We start from the raw sequence: 12,872 nt of genomic DNA, 5'->3' as shown, positions 1-12,872 counted from the left end.
CGGCGTCCCACATTTCAGTTCAGTGAAAATACACAGGCATTTATCAGAGAGGCCTCACTGGCAAAGTAGTGTGTGTGCCCTGGTCTTATCTGATGGAGAACAGGACCCCCCACAATCCTGAATCTGTGGGGACTCATTTGATCAACCTGTCTTCATGTGACTACATTTTGTCTGTCTGTCTGCCTATCTATCTATCTATCTATCTACCTACCTACCTACCTACCTACCTACCTACCTACCTACCTACCTACCTATCGACTTTGCAGGAAAAGGAAATCCACTGTTTACTCTGTAAAGCTACATCATTTGAAGGAATTTAAGACCAGGGTCATAAATACAATTTATGAAGTCACTCAGCAACTGGAGAATGTTTTCAGCAGATTGGAAAATGAGATTGAATGATGTATCAGAAAATTTGGCAGGAAGGCCAGCTGCTGAACATGCAAACGCCGTTGTATGGAATGGCGTGGAATTTGATTGAAGCTTTGTTTACACAGTGTTTGGAATATATGCATGCCCCAAACTGTTAGGGTTACATTTCTAAGAACTTGCTAAAAATTAGGATTTGAGGCAGCAGAGTCAGAATGAGACAGGAGATGGCTAAAGGAAACGCTTAGCTACAGATTCTCAGGAGTCTAAGTATGAGTCACTTCAGGAGGAGACAATAATTGCCTTTTAATTTCATTGTTTGAGTTACGAATATTGTTAGCCAGAGATGGGCATAATTTAATTATACATTGCAGTTTTACATTTGTATAAAACTTTACCTCCAAGATAGTCTTGTTCATTGTCGGCCGACATGGCGTCTGCCAGGATGATTTCTCAGTATCTTATTGAGATCTGAGCTCTTTGCAAGTCAAGGACCACAATGTAAATGTAGGGTCTTGACTCCATGGTCCAGTGAACTGGTTATAAAATAACAAGGGCCCATGTGAGAGACAGGAAGTCCACTTCTGAGAGGTGGGCTGTAAATGTCAAATGTTGCAGATCAGGCATGAACCCGTTATTGAGTTTTGGAGTAAATAATATGTCCTCTTTTGATGTCAGAACATTAAATTAATAAAGTAGGGAGAGGTGGCCTTTGCTTACTTCATAAAATAGGTCTTTCATTTCAAAATCACTGGCTTGAATTCTCAGATTGAAAGATTGCAATAATATTAATGTGTCCCAAGATAGCAGTGTCTCGGAGTTATTGGATGGTAGGGGGCAGGGGGACCTCTCTAGATAGCTATCTTCCTTTAACACCTTCTGTACATATAAAGGGTATTGTCAATTAGCACCTCTTAGGCAACCTCATCCAAAAGGCCTGCATTGGTCAGCTCAAGGACTAAACTTGTGCAGGCTCCAAGCTTGCTCTGTCTGTGCCTTCGGTAAATAGGAAACTACACAACTCAACCTCCATCTCGAATCCACCTGAGATAGAACGTATAGGTCACAGAAGAGGGGAAGGTTTGGTTTTCCTCTCCATCTTCCTCAAAAGAGAGAATCAGGGCAAGCCAACATGGTGTCCACTGTCCTGTCTGGTCCTCCTACCCCTGACCAGTGGCCTTGCAAGTTAGTCACTGGATTCATTATAGGCAATTCCAATTTTCTATATTTGAATTCAAAATTCTCCTATGGCTGGGAAATAGAACATCCCATTTTGGCGATGATTTTGCGAGTCATTTTTCACCATTGTCAGCCAAGGACTGGTCCTCTCATTTCGCAGACGGAGAATCTTCATCTTCAAAGTTTGTATTTTCATCCGCTGTTGTCTCCCACCAACCTTTAAAGTCACAGATCAGATTTTACAGGTTTGCAAAGATTTCACTGAGGCAACGGGAATGGTAGTTTTAGTTCTCATTACGTATATCTTGTATCACGGTTCAGTTAATAAGCGTTAAGACAGTATGTTCAAGGGATCTTCCTTCCTTGGCTGTTGATTGAAGTGAGGTCCAGTTGGCTAGGGGTTGCGTGCGTGTTTGTTCAAATAAAGTGCATGAACTCTCCGAACCCAGAAATACTGCAGCATGAATATATCTGTATCCATTTGAAGTCAGTTGGAGATGTCCAAGCAGTTTCAATCTCTTTATAATTTTTTTGTGCCAAAAATGAGCACTATGGTTTATGGCATCTACTGAACTCCTTAGCCATTACCATGCCCATCTGGAGCACTGGGTAAATCATGGCTGAGAGACACATGCTGTACATACATCATGTACAAAGCTTTGTCCCCAGCTCTATGGATTGCTAAAGCCAAGTCTTCATGAAAAAGAAAAAAGACCTTATAGAATCATATTCATTCTGCATTTGAACCACTTTGGTATTTATAGACTTCCAGTTCTTTATAAAGGATTGTTCTGATCTATGAAATCAGCCTTATGATCCACTACTATGACCCAAGATTATATAATGACAGCACTTAAGAATTATTTTAATTACTTCCATGTTGCATAGGAAAAGAAAGTTATGGGCCAGACGGTGGTGGCGCACACCTTTAATCCCAGCATCAGGTACCATGGTCAAGTCTTGTTGAATGCACTGGGAAGGTTTCTCATGACACAAGTATTTAATTTATAAACCGCAGGCCTATGGTGTATGATGTAATTATAAGTGGAGTTTACGTGTCGCGAAATCTCAGTTTCCGGGATTGTTCTCGGTAGGTTGAATAAAAGGATCTTGAGTGCTTTGTGAGTTAGCCTGTAAATACGTGGCCAGCTAGGGCTTTGTGAGTTAGCCTATAAATACGTGGCCGGCTAGGGCTTTGTGAGTTAGCCTGTGAATACGTGGCCAGCTAGGGCTTCGTGAGTTAGCCTGTGAATACGTGGCCAGCTAGGGCTTCGTGAGTTAGCCTGTGAATACGTGGCCAGCTAGGGTTTTGTGAGTTAGCCTGTGAATACGTGGCCGGCTAGGGCCTGCTGTAGACTCTCCACAGAGATAAGACTTTCCCAGAGCTGTAAAGAATAAGTGTTTTCTTAAAGGTCTGTATTCTCCTCACCACCAGGTCATGGCCAAGCACAGAATATATAGAACCAGCCCCCGATGACCTTCTATGACGGGAGAGAGATAGTGTTTATAGCGGCCAGTGTGAAGGACGGTGGTTGGTACGGATGTGAGACCAAACTAGTCCTGCTCACCTCAGTCCAAAGGAGGCCTGTGTATGTGCACAGACCCAGCCTCTGAGAGTCTTGAGTGGCGTGTCTCCGGCCTGTCAACTTTTAACTCTCAACTTTTGTAAATGCATTTTTATTTGCGGAGGACATTAATTCCCTTTAGGTGTTCGGTTCCATCTAACCCATCCTACAAAATATGACATTCATAGGCTGTCTCTCTCAATAAAGAGATATTGTAATAAAAGAGAGATTTTTATTAAACTAATGCGATAACGACACTTTCTTTGAGGATTTAGCCCATCATTTTTAATAATAAAAATCAGATTGCCGTTGTTGTGCCCAGTATGCGTTTTATTCAAATCAGACTAAGTACCCAGGCTTCCTGGCTTAGCAGAGCTCTGGGAGTTGGGGGGCGGGGTGAACACTTTCAGCATTTACACAAATGAATTTCAGCAGCCAGAATCAAGGTACTGTTGTCGGTTATGGGAAACCTGTTCTATTGGCAAACAGGGAGCTATGCCTGGGGAGCGTCTAGAAGAAAACGGGATGAGGGAAACAACTTCCTAGGGTAGGTCGGCTCTTAATTGGTGGATGCTAGGACTATCCACCGGCCTGCCGCTGGCTTCAGTGCTCTCTCTAACTCCTAGGGAATCTCGGATACATTATGAGCTTGCTATATGGGATCAGACTAGAAGCTGGACTTTACCTGGCTTCTTAGGGTACCAGTGATAATTGGTTGCATAATAATAACAATAACAACAGTCACAATAATATCCTCTTGTTACCTGAGCCATCAGAACTGTTTGATAGTTAAGGCTGATAAAAGGGATAGTAGACTATAAGCAACATAGAGCAGCCCTTCCCTTCCTCATGGTCATAAGCAGGTCATCCTCTAGGGAGAGAGGATGAGTGGCCCAAGTCCCTGGCAGAGCCTCCTCTGGAAAATGGGAGTGAGCCTACGGATTTCTGAAATCTCACTATCGGTCACAACATCTTCTGTTTTAAGGACTATGCCCTCGTATGCACATATTTTCAGACTCGCCGTGATGTCTTCTTTAATCGTACATTTTCAAAGGCGATGCCACTTGATATCTGAAAAGGTTTGTCATTAAATGCGTTGCGTAATTGACTCACCTACCTCGGTCTAGCTTCAGTCTGTGAATGACTAAAACATGCTATATTCTCTGACGAGGCCAGTCTGCGTGTCCCTAAAACGCAGGGACTATAGGATTTCTCGTGGGTGCACAGCTCAGCAGCACACGTGAAGGGCAGATGCGACCTCCTCATATCTGCCCCTTATCACATAGGAGCCCAGAGCTTACAGACTCTTTGCTACGTGGTCAGCGAGTTGCTGTTGGGATTGTTACCTCTGTTGCAATAACACGCTGAGCACCGCAAGTTGGATTTTTTTTTTTTTGTCTCCCGTTTCAGCGGCCACAAGCAGCCATGTATGTAATTTATAGAAATGGAAATGGCCTCCAGCTAGTTTGACTCTTAGAGAAAACACCAGGCTTCGGCCCCTCCGCTCTCCCCCTACACACCTGGTGTATATCACTTTAAAAAATAAATTATGCCTCATTAAATTACAATTAAGAGGCATCACGATCATTTGTTTTTCTGGAAGGAAGATGTTTTGCATATTGAAAGCCTAATTTGTTGCAGGTGACAGAAAGGCTGAGCAGATTATCTAATATCGCTTCATTTGGGGGCCATGTCTGTTGCGTGGTGTGCGCCTACGCCAGGGCCTCCAGATCTCACCCATGTGCACGGTCGTTGTCTTCACGTCTAAGGGTCTCATGCCTCTTGTTCTTGTACCTTTGTTCCCCACTTGAGAGAGCAGACTCCCCTTGGTTGTCTGGAGAAAGCCTGTTCTCGTTTCTTTTCAGATGGGTTTTCCGCAGACCTTCCCCTTCCTGGCTGTACCATTATGGTTCCCGCAGGTGCTCCTTGCCTTTGAAGCTTCAGCTAGATCCAATTTCACCCCCTCCATGAAAGCCGTCCCCCTCCCTCAGTCCCACAGCCGGCGACTCTTCTCCTGATTTGGAACCAAGATGGTGCTTGCTGTGTTTTGAATTTATGACGTTTTCCCCACTCCCCCTTTTCCCTTATTTCTCTACTTGTCTCTCCTGTGTCTTCCTCTCCCCTTTCATTTCCTGTCCCCTGCTCCCTTCCCCTTCTCTCCCTTCCCCATCTTTCTGTCTACCTTTCTTCTGTGTTCCTACTTAGGACAGGTCTCCCTGTATGACCCAGGCACAGCCCTGACATCATGATCCTCCTGCCTCTGCTGGGACCACTGGTGTGCAAGCATGCACCAGCATACCCAGCCAGCGCCTTTTCCGGTGTGCGGTGTGCTCCTGTAAACCTTTCAGGCCACCGTGCAGAAAACTCCTTGCAAGCAGGTTCTTTCTCTCTTCGTTCTTTTTGCCTCCCTCTGGGCTTTTCACCAAGTCATCACCGAGAAAGGAATTAATGGAGCTGCTGTTCTTTGGAACAGGAGCACTGGGTTTGGGAGTTCCCTAGGCAGCCAAGGAGAGATATCTGGCTGACGGTTTCCTATGACCACGATAGCCTAACTCTAGAAAGGTGCCAAAACCTTGCAAACCACATGTAAGGCCAATCTGTTCAGATCCAGCCCGTTGTGACTTTAAAAATCGGCAGGTGGGAGAGAGGGCAACTACAGAGGTCAGGTGACAGGGGCCAGGCCAGCAGGATGCCTGAATCCTCCCATAACCAGCCCCGACCTGCCCTATGGGGGTCAGGACAGTCCTGAAACCTAGTCCACATGGATGTGTGTTGCGTCACAGGGTTGAGGGCCTACCTGAGATGTTCTGCCACCTGTCCCCGGCAAGGTGACAAGGCTAGTGTGGAAGCTTGAACGTGTCACTCGTGATGTTTGCCACGCCCTCCTGAGTGTCAGCAGGTGCCTGCACACAGAAGCAAAAGCTGTATCAATTGGTGAGGTGTTGAAACAGTCAGAGACAGAAAGTACAGTTCATCCTAGGTGTTGCTGAGAAATGCTGTTTTACCACAGACAACATAAGATCACGAATTTCTTTTCTTTTCTTTTTTTTTTGGGGTTTTTTTTTTTTTTTTGGTTTTTCGAGACAGGGTTTCTCTGTGTAGCTTTGGAGCCTGTCCTGGAACTCGCTCTGTAGACCAGGCTGGTCTCGAACTCACAGAGATCTGCCTGCCTCTGCCTCCTGAATGCTGGGATTAAAGGCATGCGCCACCACCACCTGGACACGAATTTCTTATACTTTAAAAATCACTTCAATTTCTTCCTTTTATCTTTGTTGACAGCCTGTATTACCAGGCGAGCCAGACTGCGTGATTCAATTGTTGTTTTGTACTTTGAATTATTTTGATTTTACTGAGTTCCTTCCCGGGCCCGTCTAGTTTCTTGGAGCTGGGGATGGCCTGAAACTCTTGTAAACTCCCCCGTTGATGAGCCAGGGCAAACACCCTCTGAGGAGCTCTTTGCCTAAACTTCTTTATTCTGATGACTTGGAACCCAAGAACTCATGTGACAGGCATGGGTACTCTGTGTCAACCTGTGTCTGTGCCCTGGCAGGCAACAATGTTTCTTCAGGCAACAATGTTTCTTCAGGCAACAATGTTTCTTCAGGCAACAATGTTTCTTCAGGCAACAATGTTTCTTTTTGTGTGTGTTGTGTAAAGTAGGCTGATACCCCCGAGGAAACTGTTTCTCTCCATGGAGAAGAAGGCTCTATTGCCCACAATGAGGCAAATACTTAATGGCCATTTTACTCAACAGTGGCAGTATGTTTTTATATAATTACTGATATGAAACTTTCATAAGCAATATCCTGGTTAATTTATTAATTTCCTTTCACGACCTTCCTATTGATAGGAGTGCATCTTTTTTTCACCCCTTCCAGAGCCCAGGTGTCACGCCACATTTTCTATACCTCGAGCTGCATTATGGCAATGTCCAAGTGACACCTCCTGCTTGGCTGCTTGATAATTAAAATGCCAGATGACATAGTAGCAGAGGCCTTAGAAATATTTATGTGAGATAAATTATTAATTTGTGTTCCATTCAAGACAGAGTCAACATGATAAACATTTATTCATCTTGATAATTAGCAGGCGGTGGGGGTGGTTTGTGTGGATGTGGGAGTTAGGCTGTAGATTGTGTGCATGTATGTGTGTAGAATTTTTGTGTGTATGTGTGTGTATGTATGTATGTATGTGTGTGTATGTTTGTGTGTGTGTATTTTAAGCTAACTGAATTCATTTCACACGTATGCCTACAGAATTTAAACAATGCTTTTAAAAACCTTAGCTTATAGTAGTTAAAGGTGAGCACATAACCAGTGTAAAAAAACATCAGAACCAAACATCAAAGGTCTTGTGTGCTCCAGTTAGTCACTTTCAGTTGAGAGTGTCCTGCGTGAAAAAAATGTCCTTTGGGACCACTGCCATGCTGGTGGGAGTTCGAGCAATGCTGTAACTTGCTGGTGGCCACATAGGAAGGGAAGGTGGCCCTGGCCAAGCCTGTGTCTTTGAGACTGTGTCTGCATTCAGGTGAATGACTCAGTAGAAGCCTGTAAGCCACCACACACTTAAGATCCAAACACTGTGCGCCTTTGACTCTGGCAGGGATGCTGAGCAGCAGCCATCATCCTCCAAGGTACTCTGTGCTTCCTGAGAGATGGGTGAATTTGTCTAATGTAAGACAGATGCAAAGGAAGGATCCTCTGCAAGAAACCAACAAAAAACACTCCATACTTTTTAATGACTTTTTTTACTTGCTGGGGAACCTACAAATATAGTTTTTGGTTATGGTGCTTTAGAATAGGATTTTTGATATCACTTTCAAGTGTAAGAAACCTTCGCTGTAATATACTATGTGACTCATGAAAATATTATAATGGAGGAAGAATAAGTTAAACTCTGCCTTTGATTTATTTTGAATTATAATCATAGTGAGTATCTCCATGATGACCCTAAAACACTTTTATTATAATACCGAAGGTAGGTTGGAGAGAGAGCGAGAGAGAGAGGAGAATGGGGGAGGACGGGCGCAGGGCCGGTGGGAGAAAAGCCACTCCTTCTTTCTGTGTGTGACTCATCATGAAGGAAAGCTCAGAGGATATCAATCTGAGTGCCATATCGACTTTGGAAACTGGAAGCAATTTCAAAATCCACTTCCTTTTCTCATATTAATTTAGAGATTCTTTTAAAACAGAAAATCTTTGAAGCAAATCCATTATGAATATATTTCAGGTTGCTCATTTAAAATGGGAAGTAGGGCAACCCAAGGCACAACCGACTCTTAGTTCCAGAAAGGGAATGGATTCCCGGGCTGCGTCACGCTTTCCTGGAAGACAGGCACCTCGCTTGTCTTCTCGAGGCATGCCATGAGATCTGGATTCCCTTCCCATCATTGTAGCAGTGGGGTATTTTTTTTTTTTTTGGTTTTCTTCGAGACAGGGTTTCCCTATAGTTTCTAGAGCCTGTCCTGGAACTCGCTCTTGTAGACCAGGCTGGCCTCGAACTCAGAGATCCGCCTGCCTCTGCCTCCTGAGTGCTGGGATTAAAGGCGTGCGCCACCACCGCCCGGCACAGTGGGGTATTTTTACACACACACCACCTACCTCACTCCCTCCTTCAGCACATATGTGTATGCCCACATACCAAGTCATACACAGTCACACGTACACATTTGCGAGGCGTGGCATATTTTATCCTTATTTTCATGCTGACCTCAAACAGATGATATTGTGTGCTGTGTTTCCATATGTACTTCTTCCAAGTTTTAGGATTCCTTTAACCAAAGTAAGGGTAACCTCCAAGTCCAGGGCTAGCATAGGTTCCTTGTGGTATAGTTGTTTAATGTGGGTCAAAAATTATTAGGTTTATTTGTGTGTGTGCATGCGTGTGCACATGTGTGTGCATGCGTGTGCACATGTGGGGTTCAGAGGGTAGCTCATAGTTCCCTTCTCCTATCGTGTAAGCCCTAGGAATTGAACCGAGGTCATCCGGCATCTTGCTAGCCCTTACGTGTTATTTCGAATGATGATAATACTTCCTTGAAATGTTGGTAACCGCATGATGTGCCTTCCTATAAGTGACAATTGCTACACTATATTACAATACACGGGTTTATATGAAAATGCCCACTGTACCCTGCAGATTTCTGACCAGCCAGAGAATATTTCTTCCCCTCTCATCCACCGCTCTTTTAATGGGAGCTGTGTCTTTTGCATCTATATCGATTTCCCTCAGAGCAAACATCATTGGCACCTGCAGGGCTTTGCTGCAGTTCATAGAAGTGACTCTTCATGACTTGGGGTTGCCCCATCTGTTCAAAGCTACAGGATTAGTGTCTTAGCTCTTCCCGGGGGGAACAGTCCTAAACCGTGGTCTCATAGTGCCTTGCGAAAGGATGTCAGCTGAGAATATGTAGTGATGCCTCTCTGAGTTAATCCACAAGTGTATGGGGTCATAATGGCCCTCCCTTGTCTCTCGCTGTCCTCTTAGGCCATGCTGTGTTTCTAGAGTATTGGCAAAATCCTTGGCAATTGCGTTCACAGAAACACCGCACTTGGAGCTCCCCAATTTGGTTGCGTCGCACACTGAGAAAGTGCCGCAGCCTATCCTCGCTGCAGTTAGAGCGCGTTCAGGTCTCTAGCTAACGTGACTGCATTTCCATCACTTTAACTGTAAGATTAGAGCTTCCCCAAGAAGCTACCTCCCAAAAGTCTGGGGTGTCTCATGTTACCTGCGCAAGCATAACTACTGTGTGCAAAATTATCAGAGCTGACAGATTACAGCCATTTGCTTTCTATTTCTCTATTTTCCTTTTTCTGTTTTTTTTTTCCCTTGCCATAGGAAACACCTCTATTGAAACCAGTGGCCAGTCATACATAAATTCAGCCAAACTTTTATTTTTTTTTTTAAATCGATGTAAATCTCCCATGCTGCTTAAATGTCGGAACTAAATTTACCAAACTTGGCAGATTTGTAGAGCTAAGCAGGACTGCCAAGAGTTCCCAGTTTCAAGCAGAGAGAGTTCTTGCAGCTCCTGAAATACTTGCAGGAGGCACCTGGCGCTAATTGCAGCCCCACATTTCCTCGGAGCGCCCACCTTTGCTAGCTGGCGTCGTCTCATGCGGGATTATCGCAGCGATGATGAAGTGGCAGAATAGAAGTCCTAAATAAGGCACAGCCCCGGAAGGGGAGCACATCCCCACAGATCCCTTGTGAGCCTGCAGGAATTAGGCATGTTCCCGGTATCCTCTTAAGCTGGTTATGCCAAACAGATAGAGGGGCGGTAGGGCGGGAGACGGGAACCACACCCGTAAACCTGCAGACCTGACTTTGCCTGTTTCTCTCCTCCGCTCTACCAGGGATTACTGTCGGAGATTCTGCGTAAAGAGGAAGACCCCAGGACTGCCTCTCAGTCTCTGCTCGTAAACCTGAGGGCCATGCAGAACTTCCTCAACCTTCCGGAAGTGGAGCGCGATCGCATTTACCAGGATGAGAGGGAACGGAGCATGAACCCCAATGTGAGCATGGTCTCCTCCGCCTCTAGCAGCCCCAGCTCCTCCCGAACCCCACAGGTGAGCCGCCTGTTCCACGCGTCACTTACGAACCTCTTGTGCCATGGATACTTTGTTTTCCCGTGAAAACCAAGAGACATGACTCAAGGGCTTCTTAATCCAAGGAACAGGTCAAAGGGTATGGCCTGTAGCTCTGTCATGTGGTAATCCCATACTGTGGAATGTTATTCCTTCCCCTTTGGGGATATCCCATTCTTCCCATGACCAGGTAAGGGGGACAAGGCAAGAGTAGTGGGGTGACCCCTACCCACTGCAATTTCAGAAGAAAGGGGTGGGGCTGGGGTGGAAGCTGTGTTTGTATAGTAAGCATTTTAGTTCCAGGGAAGGCTTCAGATCCACAGAGAAACCCTGTCTCCAAAAACCAAAAACCACCAAACCAACACCCCCCCCCCCAGAAAAAACCAAAAAAACAAAAAACGAGTACTTTGTTTTCCTTAAATTGCTTTGTTATTGCGACGGGGAGGAGAAAGTTGTTGAGGGCAAGAAGCAGCAGTTCAAACGTTGCTGTAAGCGGTCCAGCAAGACAAAGCAGAGGGCCGGGGAGATGGGCCAGCAGTTAAGATCGATTATTACTTTTGTTTGCAACTCCAGCTCTGGGGGAGTCCAACACTTCTGGCCTCCTTGGCACCTACACTCCTGTGCACACACACCTCCCCCCAGTAAAAAAAAAAAAATAAGAACTTTTTGGTTTTTCGAGACAGGCTTTCTGTGTGTCTGTGTGTAGCTTTGGAGCCTGTCCTGGCTCTTGATCTGTAGACCAGGTTGGCCTCGATGTCAAAGATCCGCCTGCCTCTGCTTCCCGAGTGCCAGGATTAAAGGTGTGCACCACCACCACCCGGCTGAAATAAGAACGTTTTAGAGACGCACTGGAAAAGTCCTGTGTGTAGGGAGTACGGTAGCCGGGTGGAGGGATGGGTCCTGGCCATAAGAGGCCTTGGTTTGTCCCTCTTAGCTGGATTTGGGAATGTCTGGCCTTCCTGTCTGCTCACTTCCAAAGTGTTCAGAACGTGAGGTAGGCAGGGCACATTTCCAATTCAGATGTAAGCCACTCATTTCTCAGTTAATTCATGTTTCCCCTCAACTTTTCCTACTTGTTGACTTACGGTCAAACCATTCCATTCTCTGGGTTGCATAGATTCTGATGGTTCTCAAAGCCAACAGTTAATTGGTAAAGACCTATCTGTGCAAAACTGAAATGTGAGTCCATCAAAATAGAAGGTGGCTCTGCTTAGAAACTGTAGTTTTGTTCTTACTTGTTGGTTTTCTGATAAGTTCCAAGAAGCTGATGAAATACAGAACCAGAACTGTATTCTGGTAGGAATATTAGACCCTTCGCAGGTATACCCTCATTTCCCCCGTGTACCTTGACTCTGTACTTTTGCATTTTGCAGTAGATTTGTAACTAAAGGTCCCGTCCCCTCATGCCCTGCTGAATTGCATTACTGACACTTCAGGTTTTAATAAATCATGAGCCATACTTACTGTAAAAGTCTTGACCGCTTACTTTGGACATCTGCAACCAAGCCTTTTAATTTATTTTTCCTTCAATATCAGTAAATAAATAGTGAATAATTGTTAGGACCTCGCTAGTTTGCACTAATATCTCCTGCCATGGTAAAGGCTGTTCTGCCTTTGGGGAGTCCAGCCATACTTCCTACTCCACGTCCCTCCAGCCAGGCCATTCTCCTGGAACACGGCCACCGGGACTTGTTGGAAAGTCACACAGGTCGGTTGGCTTTGCTGTCAGTGTCTTTGCAATATTTTTCTAACGAGATTGTATCTTCGGCAGTCTTCCAGAGACCTGATCACTTCCAGAGCCTGGCCAGCTTAATATGGCTTCACAATTCAGACAACATTTGCTTTGTTTGAATCAGGATCAGAACTTGAAAGTTCCTAGATAAAGGTTTCCTCAGGGATAAGTACAGGAAGTTGAGCATTTTTTACAGCTTTTTTGATCTCCAAAAGTACATATGAAATATACTTTTGAGGAGTATAATCCTAGGACCATGATTGTATCTTCATTGCCATTTTATTCTATATTTGTGACTGGAGATTGGGAAAGAGAAAGTTGTCTTAATCTTCAAACATTTCATCCATACCTATGTCCCTATGTGTTTAAGATTCTTTCTGGCCTATCTCAGCAGTAAAGGTGTTTTGTACAAACAGTGACAGCAGGAAACCTTGCATGGCG

General features: G+C 44.9%; 1 protein-coding gene across 1 annotated transcript in view; it reads left to right on the top strand.

Annotated features, from left to right (window-relative positions):
• The window catches only part of Satb2 (SATB homeobox 2), a 165,348-nt gene that overhangs the window by 102,570 nt on the left and 49,906 nt on the right, over positions 1-12,872 (top strand). The window contains exon 9 of the mRNA XM_038315450.1: positions 10,469-10,681. Coding sequence (XP_038171378.1) covers positions 10,469-10,681 — 213 coding nt within the window. The remainder of the gene's footprint in view (positions 1-10,468; positions 10,682-12,872) is intronic.

This window comes from Arvicola amphibius, chromosome 18 (assembly GCF_903992535.2).
Source record: "Arvicola amphibius chromosome 18, mArvAmp1.2, whole genome shotgun sequence".
Classification (NCBI taxonomy): Eukaryota; Metazoa; Chordata; class Mammalia; order Rodentia; family Cricetidae; genus Arvicola; species Arvicola amphibius.
The sequence above is the reverse complement of the archived record's forward strand: the minus strand, read 5'-3'. Positions and strand labels throughout refer to the sequence as shown.